At 42.1% G+C, this 18575-nt stretch overlaps 1 protein-coding gene across 1 annotated transcript in view; it reads left to right on the plus strand.

The window, feature by feature from the left end:
• Niban1 (niban apoptosis regulator 1) overlaps window positions 1-18575 on the plus strand; it is a 158991-nt gene that overhangs the window by 65668 nt on the left and 74748 nt on the right. The window contains exons 3-4 of the mRNA XM_021168396.3: window positions 4566-4697; window positions 14056-14170. Of these exons, the coding sequence (XP_021024055.1) occupies window positions 4566-4697; window positions 14056-14170 (247 nt within the window). The remainder of the gene's footprint in view (window positions 1-4565; window positions 4698-14055; window positions 14171-18575) is intronic.

An 18575-nucleotide genomic window follows, 5' to 3' on the forward strand; every position in this document is an offset into this window, starting at 1 on the left:
GTTGCCTTTGATCTAGTATGTGAATTTCAAAACTCCCTACCTTCCTGGAGTTTATGTTCAGATGGAGGAGACAGATGATAAACAGTGGAAGAAACTCACAACAGGCCATGGTAAGACAGCGATCAAAGTTTCAAACACAAATGAATCAAGACTCTTGTCTGGGGGAAGTTGATAGGGAAGGAAGCCCTCTGTAGAGACTGGCATCGCGTATGATGACGGGACAGATCAGGTGGGGAGAGATATCTGGGGAACAAGAGTCCCAAGAGGATGGAGCCAGAAATGGAAAGATCCTCCAGCCCAGAGCCCTCAAGGCTCTACGAGCCTGCCCAGAGCTCTGAGTGAGGAAGAAGAGTGGGCAGTGACCTTGGGGAGACGGGTGGGGACCAGAACTGTAGGACCAATGTAAGGGCTTGGTTTTAAGAGTGATGGGAAGTTCCACGTCAGGGTACTACATATAAGCAGATAAAGACAGACGGAATTTTAAGTGTGTAGTTTGTTGTTATTCTTTTTATTTTTATTTTTTTAGTGGGCTCTCTGTAAAGACTAGACCATGAGGGAAGAAGGGAAGTGATGGCCAGTGTGTGTGTGTGTGTGTGTGTGAGTATGGGGGCCAGAGGTCAATGTTGGGCGTCATTCCTCAGAAGGAGGAAACCTTGGTTTTGGAGACAGGGTCTGACACTGACCTGGGTTTGTGCACTAGCATAGGCAGGCTGGCTAGTGAGCTGCAGGGATCTGCCCTGTCTACCTGCCTGCCTACCGCTGGGATCATACAGCACCAGCTTTTCAAGTGTGGCTTCTGCTTGTGTGATAAGCGCTCCACTGACTGAGCTATCTCCCATCCTGGAAAGGAAGCAATTTTGATGGAGCTGGTGGGATCTGTTGTGAGATAACAGGGAGGAGAAATGTAGCAATGGCAAAGGCGACAATGTGGCTTTCCACGTGAGCAGAAGCAAGGGGCGTGGCTTTTCATATGAGCGAAGCAAGGGAATGGAGCTGCCTTTTACTCAGAGAGGGGCAGGGGTGAGTAGGGGTTAGGGGGTGTGGGAGTCAGTTCATTTTTGCCAAAATAAGTTTGATATATTTTTTTTTGCTTTTAAAAGATCTATTTTATGCTCTCCCCTCATTGTGTGTGTGTGTGTGTGTGTGTGTGCACTCTTGTCCACAGGTGCCAGGGTGTCCAGAGATGGTGTTAGATTCCCTAGAGCTGTAGTTTCAGGTGGTTTTGAGCCATCAGATGTGCTGCTGGGAACTGAATTTGGATCCTAGGCAAGAGTAGCAAGCACTCTTAATCACTAAGCCAGCTCTCTGGTCCTGAGATGATGGTGTTGGCAGTGGTGGTGGTGGTGGTGGTGATGGTGATGGTGTGATGATCATGATGATTTTTACATTCACCTGTGGACAGGTTGGTCAGGTGGATGGTTGTTCTCATCTGGAGCCCAGTAGACAGATGGGGTCTGGGATTGTTAGCTCATCATGGAGAGCAGCAGTGAGGTATGGTGGGAGGAGGACAGAGACAGTAAAAAAGCACCAGCCTCAGCAGCATTTGCAGATCATGATGAGGAGAGAGTCCAGGCAAAAACACTAAGAAGAAACTCCCGGTGGAGTAGGAGAAATGAGTCAGGAAAACCAGGAATGAGTGATGAATGGACCAGCTGCTGTGAGAGTCTGAGTGAGTTAGCCAGAGAACTCAGCAGCATGGGGATCCCACAAAATAGTCTCAGGGTTCAGAGAGCACGTTGGGATGCACGTTCTGGAGCTAGAGAGATGCCGAGAAATTAAAAGCACCCGTTGCTCTTACAGAGGACTTGAACTTGGGTTCTAGGGCCACATGGTGACTCACAAGCACCTAGAACTCCAGATCTCAAGTTCCCAATGGTCTGATGTCCTCTTCTGTTCTTTGGAGACATTACACACACACTTGTGGTGTATATACGTACATACTGGGAAAACATACACATAAAATAAATAAATTTAAAGAAAGGAAAGAAAAGAATGCAAGTCCCAACCATTTACGGTGAGGTGTAGCTGTTGCCTTGGCCCTGGGGACACAGTGGAGGGAAGGTCACTGGGACCCAGAAATTGGAGACCTGCCTGGGCAACAGACTCCTGCTTTAAGCAAAACCAATGCAGATTCTGTTTTTGGAACCCAGAGACTCAGACAGGATAAGTCTATCAGGAGATCACAGTTTTGATTAAGTGGCCTGAGTTTGAGAAACACCGTACATAAGAAATATAAAGTTGTCTTCAGCCTCATTTAAAGAGACCAGGGAGGTCCTTTTTATCTGTTAATGAGGCAAGATAGAGGGTAGACTCATTATCTGTCAGGAGGGTTTTTTCTTTAAAATATTTATTTATTATTTATTTTATATGTAAGTACACTGTAGCTGTCTTCAGACACACCAGGAGAGGGCATCAGATGTCTTTTAGGATGGTTGTAAGCCACCATGTGATTGCTGGGATTTGAACTCAGGACCTTTGGAAGAACAGTCCGTGCCCTTAACCGCTAAGCCATCTCTCCAGCCCCGTCAGGAGGGGTTTTAAGTCCTGGAATTTGGAATGAAATTCATTTCATCCCTTAGATGAGTCTTAAAAGAAATAGGCCTGTCTCTTCCGTATGATTCATATATATATATATATATATATATATATATATATATATATTTATTTTATTTTTTTTTTTTTGCTTTAAAGTAAGGTGATATGTCTTGAAGGCAACACATGCCTGTTTAAAAGGAAGAAGTCAGTGTAGCATCGGTGACATGTCAGACAAGGGCACACTCCTATATTTTACAATAATAAGGAAACTGTGCAGCAGAGCAGGATGCGTGTTCTCCTATACAGAAAACTCAATAGAGACCTAATGAGGAGCCGAATAGAATCCTCTAGCACATATATCAAGGTTAATAAGAGATAATCATGAATATAAGAGATAGAACTGGGTGTTGCTGGAGTGCTGCCTTCTTCAACCCAACACATAACTTTTAAAAATCAGGAAGATGAAGCCTGGAAGTGGTGACACACACCTCAGTGCTCAGGAGGCAGAGGCAGGTGGATCTCTGAGTTTAAGGCCAGTTTGGTCTATAGAGTGAGTTCCAGGACAGCCAGGGCTGCACAAAGAAACCTTGTCTCAAACAAACAAACAAAAAAAGCCTCCAAACCAACAACCAAAACAAAAGAAAAAAGCAGGCAGACAGGCAGAGTGTTTACAGCCTAGGTCCCCACTACTTTTGGAAAAGGTGGGTTGAGTAGGAGGTTGCTTTGAACTGTCAATTGTTATTATTATTTGTTTGAGTCAGGGTCTCTCTATGTACCCCTGGCTAGCCTGGAACTCACAGAGATCCACTTGCCTTCCAAGTGCCCAGTGGAAGGTATGTGCCATTACATCTGGTCCAACTGTCAATTTGATATCTAAAATCACCTGGATAGAGCATCTTAATGATGAATTAACTTGTCCTGTGGACATGTGTCTTTGGTACTTTCCTATTGTTGCAATAAGACACCATCACCAAAACAATTTATAGAAAAAAGAGTTTATTTGGGGCTCACAGTTCCAGAGGGGTAGAGTCCATGACTGTTACAGCAGGAAGCATGGTAGCAGACATGCAGGCAGGCAGGCATGGCACTAGAACAGTAGCTGAGAGCTCATCTTGAGACATAACCACAGGCAGAGAAAGAGAGACTTGGATGGCACAAGCCTTTTGAAACCTCAGTGCTTACCGCTTCCAACCCACCTCCAAGCCATGCACATCCTTCAACAACACCACACCTCCTGATCCTTCCCAAACAGTTCCATCAAACTGGAACAAAGTATTCAAATATATGAGCCTATGGGGTCACTCTCATTCCAACCACCACATTAAGTCGTGGAGCTTGTCTTAGTTGTTGATTGATGTCAGAAGACCCAGTCCTTCACTCTGGGCACCACTGAGCTATGGAAGAGAGATGAAAGCAAGCAAGCAAGCAAGCAAGCAAGCAAGCAAGCAAGCAAGCATCCATGTGCTTGTTGTAACTTTTCTTTGCTCTTGACTAGATTTAATGTGACTAGCTGCTTCAGTTCCCTGAAACAGTGGCCTGGAATTGTAAGCCAAACAACCTCTTTATTCTCAATTGTTTTTGGAAGTCAAACTATTTTTATCACAACAACAGAAATCAAACTGGGACAATAGGAAAGCAGCTGGCTGATTCTAGACAATAACCTTGAGGCATGTCAGTGAGTTGCAGGGGATACCCATAGTGTGAACTCAGTACACTGCCTTGGTCATTCACACAGCTTATCAAGTATTTATTAAGTGCTATCTATATGCATGCAAAGGATATGCCCTCCACCGTATGCTCCCATTCCTAATCTATACAGAGGGAAATGAAAATCAGAACAGTACCATGTAACAAGTGTCTGCATTTTCTCTGAAGGAACCTGAAGGAGAATCCATGGTAGCCAGGAGAGATCAACAGTTTCCCCAGGATCACTGCACACCATAACCTCCTAAATTATTCCGTGTTAATATATGGTTGGCAAGATATATTCTCTTTTGTTGTGACAATTAATCGTGTCCATCTTCTTTAAGCCCCCACTGGAACCAGGAACGGTTTTGTATGAAGCTGAGCTCTCCCAGTTTGCTGAAGACATCAGGAAATGGAAAGACAGATACATTGTGATTAAAAATGATTTTGCTGTGGAAAGCTATGAGAGCAAAGAGGTAAGAGATGCCCACGTTACTACCAGTTCTTGGAGTATTTTTTTTAAAACATTGGCTATGTTACTTGGCATGTTCTAGTCTTGGCGGTTGATTGATCGGGTACTCATCTCAATTAATAGGTATTTGTTGAGTATCTACTGTCTGCCAAATGCCTTACATAGATCTGAATGAATAGTAGTTGATCAGAAACATGCTTGCAGCATAAGGAAAATGTTAGGCTTGGAAAAAAGTGTTGGCAGGGGAGTGTGGGGATAACTTGTGTTAAGTGACCGGTGCTTGATGTAAGAGCTTGCTCAGTGATTATTCATTCATTCAACCTCAAGGCTCTTCTCAGCCCTCAGCTTGCCACTGCTTTCTGCTCTGTCTCATCTTTTCACTCTTAAGCATCACATCTGATACCCAGCTGGGGAGTTATTATTCAGTAAGATAGTGACTGCATTTGTAGGGGTTCCAACAAAGTTAGAGGGCCCTGAAAACTTCAGTCCACTTAGACTTAGGGGCTGTTTTTATTTAGTTAGATTATTTGTCCAGATTATTTGTCTTGGCTTTACCAAGTGAAAACAACAACAACAACATCATCATCATCATGATTAGGTGTGTGAAGCATCTATACCTGGAGGACTTAAGGTTTTAATGCTTCTGCTTTCTTCCCTCCTATGGAGATTGTGTTTAGCTAGATCAGAAATGACACTGAGCAGTGAACTTGGAAATCTAAAGTTTAGTCAAGTGTGTCACTAACTAGAAGTAAACTCTGGACTTAGCCATCCGCTGCACTTACCGTGAGATCAAATGATCCAGCGGGTCCCTGAGAGCTCATGCTATATGCGTTTCTCATGCACGCATATTCTCAAGTACCTGTGCAGTGCTCTAATATAATTAGGACTCCACGCCATCCTTAATCCACACTCCCAACACACTACGAGCAACAGCAACAAACTATCGTAGGCTTTTCATAGACATCCTACTGTGTCCCTTAGATGGCTAGGAGAGGTGGAGTAACATTATGGGCTTTGAATGACAGCTTTTGACAGTTACCAGATGCATGCCTTAGCTATGTTACACATGGCCACTTTTTCTCTTCTGTAGACTGACAAGTGTCGCTCCTTAGAATGATATAAAAGAATGCACTGAAGCACCGAGCATCTGGCTAGCCCATGGTGTAGTCCAGAATAGGCAATTGTTCCTATGCTTGCTACTAATTGAAAAAGCTTGTTATCAGATTTATTGAGGTTTTTGTTTTTGTTTTTGTTTTGCCACATTTGACAGTACATAAAATTTCTTTATGAATTAAGTTTTGGCGACTTTCCTTTTTTCTTTCCACTTTAAAAGATGTTCTTCCACAATTTGAAGTTTACTCTTTCTTTTCTTTTTTTTTTATTTTTAATATTTTTTTATTACGTATTTTCCTCAATTACATTTCCAATGCTATCACAAAAGTCCCCCATCCCCCCCACACTTCCCTACACACCCATTCCCATTCTTTTGGCCCTGGCATTTCCCTGTATTGGGGCATATAAAGTTTGCAAGTCCAATGGGCCTCTCTTTCCAGTGATGGCCAACTAGGCCATCTTTCGATACATATGCAGCTAGAGACAAGAGCTCCGGGGTACTGGTTAGTTCATCATGTTGTTCCCCCTATAGGGTTGCATATCTCTTTAACTCCTAGGGTACTTTCTCTAGCTTCTCCATTGGGAGCCCTGTGATCCATCCAATAGCTGACTGTGAGCATCCACTTCTGTGTTTGCTAGGCCCCGGCATAGTCTCACAAGAGACAGCTATATCTGGGTCCTTTCAGCAAAATCTTGCTAGTGTATGCAATGGTGTCAGCGTTTGGAAGCTGATTATGGGATGGATCCCTGGATATGGCAGTCTCTAGATGGTCCATCCTTTCATCACAGCTCCAAACTTTGTCTGTGTAACTCCTTCCATGGGTGTTTTGTTCCCAATTCTAAGAAGTGGCATAGTGTCCACACTTTGGTCTTCATTCTTCTTGAGTTTCATGCGTTTAGCAAATTGTATCTTGTATCTTGGGTATCCTAAGTTTTGGGCTAATATCCACTTATCAGTGAATACATATTGTGTGAGTTCCTTTGTGATTGTGTTGCCTCACTCAAGATGATGCCCTCCAGGTCCATCCATTTGGCTAGGAATTTCATAAAATCATTCTTTTTAATAGCTGAGTAGTACTCCATTGTGTAAATGTACCATAATTTCTGTATCCATTCCTCTGTTGAGGGGCATCTGGGTTCGTTCCAGGTTCTGGCTATTATAAATAAGGCTGCTATGAACATAGTGGACCATGTGTCCTTCTTACCGGTTGGGACATCTTCTGGATATATGCCCAGGAGAGGTATTGCTGGATCCTCCAGTAGTACTATGTCCAATTTTCTGAGGAACCGCCAGACTGATTTCCAGAGTGGTTGTACAAGCTTGCAATCCCACCAACAATGGAGGAGTGTTCCTCTTTCTCCACATCCTCGCCAGCATCTGCTGTCACCTGAATTTTAGATCTTAGCCATTCTGACTGGTGTGAGGTGGAGTCTCAGGGTTGTTTTGATTTGCATTTCCCTGATGATTAAGGATGTTGAACATTTTTTCAGATGCTTCTCGGCCATTCGGTATTCCTCAGGTGAGAATTCTTTGTTCAGTTCTGAGCCCCATTTTTTAATGGGGTTATTTGATTTTCTGGAGTCCACCTTCTTGAGTTCTTTATATATATTGGATATTAGTCCCTTATCTGATTTAGGATAGGTGAAGATCCTTTCCCAATCTGTTGGTGGTTTTGTTGTCTTATTGATGGTGTCTTTTGCCTTGCAGAAGCTTTGCAGTTTCATGAGGTCCCACTTGTCAATTCTCGATCTTACAGCACAAGCCATTGCTGTTCTATTCAAGAATTTTTCCCCTGTGCCCATATCTTCAAGGCTTTTCCCCACTTTCTCCTCTATAAGTTTCAGTGTCTCTGGGTTTATGTGAAGTTCCTTGATCCACTTAGACTTGACCTTAGTACAAGGAGATAGGAATGGATCGATTCTCATTCTTCTACATGATAACAACCAGTTGTGCCAGCACCATTTGTTGAAAATGCTGTCTTTCTTCCACTGGATGTTTTTAGCTCCCTTGTCGAAGATCAAGTGACCGTAGGTGTGTGGGTTCATTTCTGGGTCTTCAATTCTATTCCATTGGTCTACTTGTCTGTCACTATACCAGTACCACACAGTTTTTATCACAATTGCTCTGTAGTAAAGCTTTAGGTCCGGCATGGTGATTCCACCAGAGGTTCTTTTATCCTTGAGAAGAGTTTTTGCTATCCTAGGTTTTTTGTTATTCCAGATGAATTTGCAGATTGCACTTTCTAATTCGTTGAAGAATTGATTTGGAATTTTGATGGGGATTGCATTGAATCTGTAGATTGCTTTTGGCAAGATAGCCATTTTTACAATGTTGATCCTGCCAATCCATGAGCATGGGAGATCTTTCCATCTTCTGAGATCTTCTATAATTTCTTTCTTCAGAGACTTAAAGTTTTTATTATACAGATCTTTCACTTCCTTAGTTAGAGTCACGCCAAGATATTTTATATTATTTGTGACTATTGAGAAGGGTGTTGTTTCCCTGATTTCTTTCTCAGACTGTTTATTCTTTGTGTAGAGAAAGGCCATTGATTTGTTTGAGTTAATTTTATATCCAGCTACTTCACCGAAGCTGTTTATCAGGTTTAGGAGTTCTCTGGTGGAATTTTTAGGGTCACTTATATATACTATCATATCATCTGCAAAAAGTGATATTTTGACTTCATCTTTTCCAATTTGTATCCCTTTGATCTCCTTTTGTTGTCGAATTGCTCTGGCTAGGACTTCAAGTACGATGTTGAATAGGTATGGAGAAAGTGGACAGCCTTGTCTAGTCCCTGATTTTAGAGGGATTGTTTCAAGCTTCTCACCATTTACTTTGATGTTGGCTACTGGTTTGCTGTAGATTTTTTTTATCATGTTTAGGTATGGGCCTTGAATTCCTGATCTTTCCAAGACTTTTATCATGAATGGGTGTTGGATCTTGTCAAACGCTTTTTCCGCATCTAACGAGATGATCATGTGGTTTTTGTCTTTGAGTTTGTTTATATACTGGATTACGTTGATGGATTTCCGTATATTGAACCATCCCTGCATCCCTGGGATGAAACCTACTTGGTCAGGATGGATGATTGTTTTGATGTGTTCTTGGATTCGGTTAGCAAGAACTTTATTGAGGATTTTTGCATCAATATTCATAAGGGATATTGGTCTGAAGTTTTCTATCTTTGTTGGGTCTTTTTGTGGTTTAGGTATCAGAGTAATTGTGGCTTCATAGAATGAGTTGGGTAGAGTACCTTCTGTTTCTATTTTGTGGAATAGTTTGTGAAGAACTGGGATTAGATCTTCTTTGAAGGTCTGATAGAACTCTGCACTAAACCCATCTGGTCCTGGGCTTTTTTTTGGTTGGGAAACTATTAATGACTGCTTCTATTTCGTTGGGGGATATAGGGCTGTTTAGATCATTAACCTGATCTTGATTCAACTTTGGTACCTGGTATCTGTCTAGAAACTTCTCCATTTCATCCAGGTTCTCCAGTTTTGTTGAGTTTAGCTTTTTGTAGAAGGATATGATGGTGTTTTGGATGTCTTCAGGATCTGTTGTTATGTCTCCTTTTTCATTTCTGATTTTGTTAATTAGAATGCTTTCCCTGTGCCCTCTAGTGAGTCTGGCTAAGGGTTTATCTATCTTGTTGATTTTCTCAAAGAACCAGCTCCTTGATTGGTTGATTCTTTGAATAGTTCTTCTTGTTTCCACTTGGTTGATTTAGCCCCTGAGTTTGATTATTTCCTGCCTTCTACTCCTCTTGGGTGAATTTGCTTCCTTTTGTTCTAGTGCTTTTAGGTGTGTTGTCAAGCTGCTAATGTGTGCTCTCTCTAGTTTCTTTTTGGAGGCACTCAGAGCTATGAGTTTTCCTCTTAGAAATGCTTTCAATGTGTCCCATAAGTTTGGGTATGTTGTGGCTTCATTTTCATTGAACTCTAAAAAGTCCTTAATTTCTTTCTTTATTCCTTCCTTGACCAAGGTATCATTGAGAAGAGTGTTGTTCAGTTTCCACATGAATGTTGGCTTTCTATTATTTATTTTGTTATTGAAGATCAGCCTTAGTCCATGGTGATCTGATAGGATGCATGGGACAATTTCAAAATTTTGTATCTCTTGAGGCCTGTTTTGTGACCAATTATGTGGTCAATTTTGGAGAAGGTACCATGAGGTGCTGAGAAGAAGGTATATCCTTTTGTTTTAGGATAGAATGTTCTGTAGATATCTGCCAGATCCATTTGATTCATAACTTCTGTTAGTTTCACTGTGTCCCTGTTAAGTTTCTGTTTCCATGATCTGTCCATTGGTGAAAGTGGTGTGTTAAAGTCTCCCACTATTATTGTATGAGGTGCAATGTGTGCTTTGAGATTTACTAAAGTTTCTTTAATGAATGTGGCTGCCTTTGTATTTGGAGCATAGATATTCAGAATTGATAGTTCCTCTTGGAGGATTTTACCTTTGATGAGTATGAAGTGCCCCTCCCTGTCTTTTTTGATGACTTTGGGTTGGAAGTCAATCTTATCAGATATTAGAATGGCTACTCCAGCTTGTTTCTTCATACCATTTGCTTGGAAAATGGTTTTCCAGCCTTTCATTCTGAGGTAGTGTCTATCTTTTTCTCTGAGATGAGTTTCCTGTAAGCAGCAAAATGTTGGGTCTTGTTTGTGTATCCAGTTTGTTAGTCTATGTCTTTTTATTGGGGAGTTGAGTCCATTGATATTAAGAGATATTAAGGAAAAGTAATTGTTGCTTCCTGTTATTTTTGTTGTTAAAGTTGGCATTCTGTTCTTGTGGCTGTCTTCTTTTAGGTTTGTTGAGGGATTACCTTCTTGTTTTTTCTAGGGCGTGGTTCCCGTCCTTGTATTGGTTTTTTTCTGTTATTATCCTTTGAAGGGCTGGATTCGTGGAGAGACAATGTGTGAATTTGGTTTTGTCGTGGAATACTTTGGTTTCTCCATCTATGTTAATTGAGAGTTTGACTGGGTATAGTAGCCTGGGCTGGAATTTGTGTTCTTTTAGTGTCTGTATAACATCTGTCCAGGATCTTCTGGCTTTCATAGTCTCTGGTGAAAATCTGGTGTAATTCTGATAGGCTTGCCTTTATATGTTACTTGGCCTTTTTTTTTTTTTTACTGCTTTTAGTATTCTATCTTTATTTAGTGCATTTGTTGTTCTGATTATTATGTGTCGGGAGGTATTTCTTTTCTGGTCCAGTCTATTTGGAGTTCTGTAGGCTTCTTGTATGTTCATGGGCATCTCTTTCTTTAGATTTGGGAAGTTTTCTTCTATAATTTTGTTGAAGATGTTTGCTGGTCCTTTGAGTTGAAAATCTTCATTCTCATCCACTCCTATTATCCGTAGGTTTGGTCTTCTCTTTGTGTCCTGGATTTCCTGGATGTTTTGAGTTAGGAACTTTTTGCATTTTGCATTTTCTTTGATTGTTGTGTCGATGTTCTCTATGGAATGTTCTGCACCTGAGATTCTCTCTTCCATCTCTTGTATTCTGTTGCTGATGCTCGCATCTATGGTTCCAGATTTCTTTCCTATTGTTTCTATCTCCAGTGTTGCCTCATTTTGGGTTTTCTTTATTGTGTCTACTTCCCTTTTTAGGTCTAGTATGGTTTTGTTCATTTCCATCATCTGTTTGGATGTGTTTTCCTGTTTTTCTTTAAGGACTTCTACCTGTTTGATTGTGTTATCCTGTTTTTCTTTAAGGACTTGTAACTCTTTAGCAATGTTCTCCTGTAATTCTTTAAGTGAGTTATTAAAGTCCTTCTTGATGTCCTCTACCATCATCATGAGATATGCTTTTAAATCCAGGTCTAGCTTTTCAGGTGTGTTGGGGTGCCCTGGACTGGGCGAAGTGGGAGTGCTGGGTTCTCATGATGGTGAGTGGTCTTGGTTTCTGTTAGTAAGATTCTTACGTTTACCTTTCGCCATCTGGTAATCTCTGGAGTCGTTATAGTTGTCTCTGTTTAGAGATTGTTCTTCTGGTGATTCTGATTACCGTCTATCAGGAGACCGGGGAGACAGGCTCTCTCCTCTGAGTTTCAGTGGTTAGAGCACTCTCTGCTGACAAGCTCTCCTCTTACAGGGAAGGTGCACAGATATCTGGTGTTTGGACCTCCTCCTGGCCGAAGAAGAAGGCCCAAAACAGGACCTTTCCCAGTTGCTGTGTTGCTTTGGCAGGTCACAGAAGCTGTCAGCTTCTGTGGTGCACACTTTCACCTGTGCAGACTAAGTTCCTAATTTCGGCGGAGTCCCAGATCCAAGATGGCGCTCCCTTCTCCTGAGGCAGAGGGCTCCCGTGCAGGGCGGGACCACTGTCCTCCGGCTGGGAGGGTGCCGGATGTCTGCGGCCCCAAAAGGGTGCTGCCTCAGCGGCTCTGTGGCTCCCGCCTGTCCCAGAAGCTGTCTGCCTCTGTGGTGCACACTCTCACCTGTGCAGACTAAGTTCCTAAATTCGGTGGAGTCCCGGATCCAAGATGGTGCTCCTACTCTTTCTTTTCGTTGCTCACGATTTTCAACTAATTTAAGTTATATTAAATATTTGATCATATTTTTAAAAAGTAAATTTGATCATACTAGATATTTTTAAAAACCACCTAGATATTTAAATGAAAAGTCCACGTAGCTTGTCATCATCATTTGACACTATACCAATAAATATCCTGTTTGTTAATTTATAGACGTAATTTTAAAAGTCACACATAAAGAGTTAGACATTAACTATTTATAAATGTCTTGTTATTTTATTGAGAGTCCAATTTGGTGTGGAGCACAGGGACATCAGAGGATTCTCATTTCATAATCCATCCCAATTTCCCTCACATTTGCTGGGGACTCGACAGATGCAAGGATGTGTCTGGAATCTGTCACTCATGGCTGGGTTCCTGTGCATTATTCAACCTCTGTGAATTTGAGTTTTCTCACTTGTAAAATGGAGATAATATCAGAGTGCTATCTTGAGAATCAAATGATAACGTGTATAGACACTTATTATAACCCCAGACAAAATTCACAGTGGAGTCCTGTCTGAATCAAATCACTTCACACTATCCCCAAACCATTCAAAGATAGATTCTCCTGTTATGCTTTGGGTCGCTAGTGCATTTAAGCAGCTGTTCTGTAGTTCTTCCAAGTAGTAAAACAAGTTTCACAGCGCTCGGGCTTTATTTTGTTTTGTTCTCTCCAGGCACCTCTTAGAGATGGGGCATGTGTTGTTGTTATTTTGGGCAACGATCAATGTTATTTTCGTTATTCTCAAGGGCACACTTTCAATTGTGGGGCTCACAGTTTCTGGTATTTCAATTCTCAACTTGCCCTCAAGTTACTTCTTTCAATAATTTGCCTTGACCATCAGGCTGCCCGTTGGAGGCACACACTTGCATTTCATCTCATTCGTTTGTCCATGGGGCATGTCGGTATAGGCACTTAACAGGGCAATGGATTTCATTCGGGTTTCTCAGATAGCAGAATGTCTTATCTGCCAGCCAGAATGTCTTCTGATGTCATAAAACTGCAGTTCAGTTCCAATGACTTCACTGCAAAACATCCAGTCACGTCTAAGAGCAAATGGTCACATAGTTTATTGTGGCAACAGTTTTGTGTTTTTGCTGAAACTCCATGGTAATCCTAGTAGTTTCATATTCTGCAGTTTCCCTCAGCATCAAATTCCCAAATCAGTTGAATACTTTGTTACTTGTGGAGCATGTGTGTGTGAGGGGGCGGGGGGAGAGTGAAGAGGAAGGAGGAGGGAGAGGGAGAGAGGAGGAGGGAGAGAGAGAGAGAGAGAGAGAGAGAGAGAGAGAGAGAGAGAGAGAGAGAGAGAGAGAGAGATTGCCTACCTTGTGGTTATCAGAATGAGTCAGAGACATCAGTGTCTGAAGTGGTGAACATTATGTAGAAATATAGACATTACAGATACTCCTCTTTTCCATTTAAGAACACACCTCCTGTGAATCTCCCTGAGATTAGGGACCCTGGTTTCTCAAGAGTGACCATCAAACAGATGTGGGGTTTTTTTTGTTGTTGTTGTTCATTTGTTTTTAAAAAACCACCGTATAAACAGCAAGAATGCAAAAACAAACAAACAAACCTAACTACTAGCTAACTATTACTAACATAGTGTGGTGATGTCTCTTGATGGGCATATATGTCTGCATTTGTTTGTTCTTTAAGATTTCTGACATTTTCAAAAATATGCATTCAGGGAAATCACTTATTTAATGCCTTTTCTTCCTAGGCCTATCAGAGAGGAGCTGTTCCTAAAAGCAGGATTCTTCCAGCTGGTGGCAAGGTGTTAACCTCAGAAGAGGAATATAGTGTCTTATCTGATAAGCATTTCCCAGACCCCACTGGTGAGTCCCTTTGTCTTTTCCTGAACTTACTTTGTCTAGGTTGACCAGCAGTCCTCAATGAGAGAGAATTGTATAGATAGACCAGTAGTCTTCAATGAGAGCGAACTGTGTAGGTAGGCCAGCAGTCCTCAATGAGAGAGAATGGTTCTTTTCCAGAGACAATTGGCATTGTCTAGAGACTAGGAAGATGTGTGTTATAGATGATGGTGTTAAACTGTCCACAATACACAGGGTGACCCTGACAGTGACAGATGTGTGGCCTAAGGTACCAGTACTGCCAAGATGAGAAACCCTAAGCTGAATCCTTACACTCCATATTCATGTAGAAAATGGAATTACTTTACTGTAGGTCCACATTATATACCCTTTCTATCACTTCACCTCCACTCGGTCACACAGGCAGTTGCTGTGTTCCTGGCACATGGAAAGTGTTTTCTTGGTCATGTATCTTCGGGGATATTCTGTAGAATTTGATAACAACACCCAAGACAGCAGAAAAGAACAGGTCAAGCATCCTGTGTGACATTTTTCAGTAAGCAAGTCTTGATCTGTTAGGGATTATTATCTAATTTTTCTGTGATATGCAATAAAATAGTCTAAATTCTTTAAGTAACGGTTCCAGGGACTCAGAGCTAATGTGTAAAAGAAAGCATTGCCTTAGTTCACCTGTCTATAAGAAATACTGAGTGCCTGCTGTAGAAAGAACGTCGGCCTGAGAACGGGGGGCTGGGTTTTGATGCACTTCTTATTGTACCACGTGGTGAATGTTTTCAGGGAACCCACTCTGAGTACCTCTGGCTTCTGTTTCTCCCGCTTTAAAACGAAACTGCGAGCTTGAAAAATTTGAAAGAATCTTTCCAAAGCTTTAAAATTCTTTGATTCTCATTCATTTTACTTATTTTTATGTAGAGGAGATGATGGATATTGCATAGGCTAAATAGGGCATTTCATAGAAATTCATGAACTGTGCATAATGTAATAACTCCATCTGCCTTTGTGTAAATCACATTGCGCATTCATTACTTGCTTTCTTGAAGAGAGCCCTGGATCTTATTAATGGGCATGAACATTTCATTAGAATTTATGGAGAACTATATAATCATTTCATCAGTTGTTATTCTGGTGTAGATTGCTTAGTATGGTGTTTTTAATAATACAATTATAGGTAGTGCATGGACCATATACCTAGATTATCAAATTATTACTAAATAATTCAAGCTAACACAATGTTTTATGTGCTCCCTACCTAGTACTATACATGATATTTTCTTCCAACGTCTGCCTATCTGCCATGCTGGCTGTATCTACGTGCCACTGAAAGTGGGAATCCCAGCATGTTGACTCTTGAGAATCTCTCCAGAACTTTCCAGTGTAATGTGCCAGAACAGACGATGCACTTATGGGTTTATTGATGAAATCATATCAGAAGGAATGAAAAACACAAGGCTGTGTGACTCATGGCTAGATGGCCCAGGGCTCCACACAGTGTCTCCATGACTATTTTTATTGTATGGTGTGGCCTACTGAGTTTTAAATATAGAGTACTCCACAGTAGATCGTTTGTGATATTCTTGTAACTCAACTCAGAAGAAAAATGTAGGCGGATGGAATCTGGAGAATTGTTATGGAAGGTTTAGCGAGAGGCAACTAGAGGTTGAGAGGAGGGAGTTTTGTGACTGGTCAATATGGGAGGAATTAACTTCCCTTGAGGAAGGCTCTGGAGGCTGATGGATAAATAGATGTTCCTTGTAGAGTGCTCAGCCGGAAAGATCTGTCACAAGTGTTGTGCTGTGCTTTACCATATAGTGAGTCACTTATTTGACATTTTATTAGTTAGACTCTGGTTTGCTGCACACAATGAAATTCAAGTTAAATATGCAAGGTTTTCTTAGTTTCATACAAGCATTTGAGTGTTGCTCCAGGGTCAGTGTGGTAAATCCACATACCTGTCAAGGACTTGGGCTCTTCTGGCTTTCTCCTCTATTTCTCCTAGGTTTGGGCACTTATTACCACTTGCTGTTCTAACAACAACATGGATACTGGGGCTACGGCTCCTTTCAGATTGCATAAAGGGGAGGGAGAGGAGGATGCAGTTCCTTAAGGATGCCCGCTGACACCATTGCATACACTAGCAAGATTTTGCTGAAAGGACCCAAATATAGCTGTCTCTTGTGAGACGATGCCGGGGCCTAGCAAACACAGGAGTGGATGCTCACAGTCAGCTATTGGATGTATCACAGGGCTCCCAATGGAGAAGCTAGAGAAAGTACCCAAGGAGCTAAAGGGATCTGCAACCCTATTGTTGGAACAACATGATGTACTAACCAGAACCCCGGAGCTCTTGTCTCTAGCTGCATATGTATCGAAAGATGGCCTAGTCGGCCATCATTGGAAAGAGAGGCCCATTGGACTTGCAAACTTTATATGCCCCAATATAGGGGAATGCCAGGGCCAAAAGAATGGGAATGGGTGGGTAGGGAAGTGGGGGGCGCTATGGGGGACTTTTGGGAAAGCATTGGAAATGTAACTGAGGAAAATATGTAATAAAAATATTAAAAATTAAAAAGGATGCCTGCAGGAGGGTTGACATTCTATTCAGGTGATTTCCTGCTGGCCAGCACTTAGGAGCGGTGAGCTACCATGCTACAAGGGAAATGTATGTGACATTGTCATCATCCAGAACTTCTTGCTCAGTTAAAAGACAAATGGCTGCAAGGAAGGAGTCTCTTCAATGTGTAGCTGTTTGTTTGTATGTACATTGACTCTTTACTGTGTTCTGATTGTCTGCCAAGCCCTGGTGGGTTCAGCTTGTGTTCCCAAATAATTCTGTCTGTTGTCTTCAGAATTTTAGGACAATGGAACCAGGTTCCCGTACGTGTCTTAAAGAAATCTTACCCTGTATTATTAATTTTCCGGTAGCTGACTTAGTCCTGAAAGCATCCCTTATGGTTCATATCCATTTCTTGGCATATCCAGCATGCTCTAGCCTCTTAGATGATCTTGCTTTCCTTTCTTTCCTGTGAGACCTGAGCTCACAGAACACACTGTGTTTTCTGTGTGCTCCCTAAGACCCTAGAAAGAAGTTGGATCTTTTCACCAAGGGCAATGTCATGTGATAGGGATGCAAAGTTAAGGCTGGGAAAGGTTCTCTTCTCTTCTCTTCTCTTCTCTTCTCTTCTCTTCTCTTCTCTTCTCTTCTCTTCTCTTCTCTTCTCTTCTCTTCTCTCCTCTCCTCTCCTCTCCTCTCCTCTCCTCTCCTCTCCTCTCCTCTCCTCTCCTCTCCTCTCCTCTCCTCTCCTCTCCTCTCCTCTCCTCTCCTCTCCTCTCCTCTCCTCTCCTCTCCTCTCCTCTTCTCTTCTCTTCTCTCCTCTTTCTTCGAGACAGGGGTTCTCTCTGTAACAGAGCCCTGACTGTCCTGGACTTGCTTTGTAGACCAGGCTGGCTTGCCTGCCTCTCCTTTCAAGTACTGGGATGAAAGGTGTGAGCCACCATCCCAGGCCTGAGGTGTAGGGGTTTTGAAGAGAGACTTGGTTTCCCATGCGTTTCTCAGAATTGATTTTGAAGAAATAGTTAAACATTCCCGTGTGTGCTGTGTACGTGTAGAATTGAGCCCTGCTATTGGGCAGCTACTGTATTATTGAACTAGACCCATAGCCCCCAAGTCCTCTCAGGGCCACTAAAATTTTCTAGACCGACAGAACATATCTTCTCACTCAGCGTGATGAAGTGAATGCCTTCTAGGTTGTAGAACTGTGCTACGGGCCGAGGATACAAGAAGATGCCAGAAGTGGACTCCACCCTCTAGGGGGCACTGTTCAAGGAAGGGTACTCTGAGAAGCAAGTATCAGGGTTCATTTACCCACCCTTCCTCCCTAGGGAGTGCCAGGCATGGAAACTGGCCACTCTCACATTTTAAGAGAACATTAGAGAGCACATAGTACGTCTTGGTGGCAGGTGCCAGTGAGGACTTCCTGGAGGAGGTGACCTTGTGAAGGGCGAAATGATTTTTCTCTAAAAGAGTATGACAGAAAACAAAAAGGTGATAAGGATTGTGGGAATAACTTAAAGTGTGGGGAACCAAACATACAGCTAGACACGTGCCAGCCCTTACAGGGAGCCAGAGAGAGGCAAAGGAGGCCACAACATGCAAATGACAGGGTTTTTGTTGTTGTTGTTGTTTATTTTTTATTTTTTAAGGAGAAGATGACATGATGAGAAGCAGGAGAGAAGCACTCCTGGAAGTCAGTGGGAGGGGATGCTATGCAAAGAATAGCAATGAATAGAATGCCAAGAGCAACCAGTGTTACCACCAGCAACCAATGTTAAAGGACAATTACCAGTAGATAAGCTATATGCTGATGCCCAAGATGGCATTAGTGACCTTTGTCACTGGGTTTCAGGAGCT

This window comes from Mus caroli, unplaced genomic scaffold (assembly GCF_978045245.1).
Source record: "Mus caroli unplaced genomic scaffold, Mus_caroli_1 scaffold_1, whole genome shotgun sequence".
In the NCBI taxonomy this organism is placed as follows: Eukaryota; Metazoa; Chordata; class Mammalia; order Rodentia; family Muridae; genus Mus; species Mus caroli.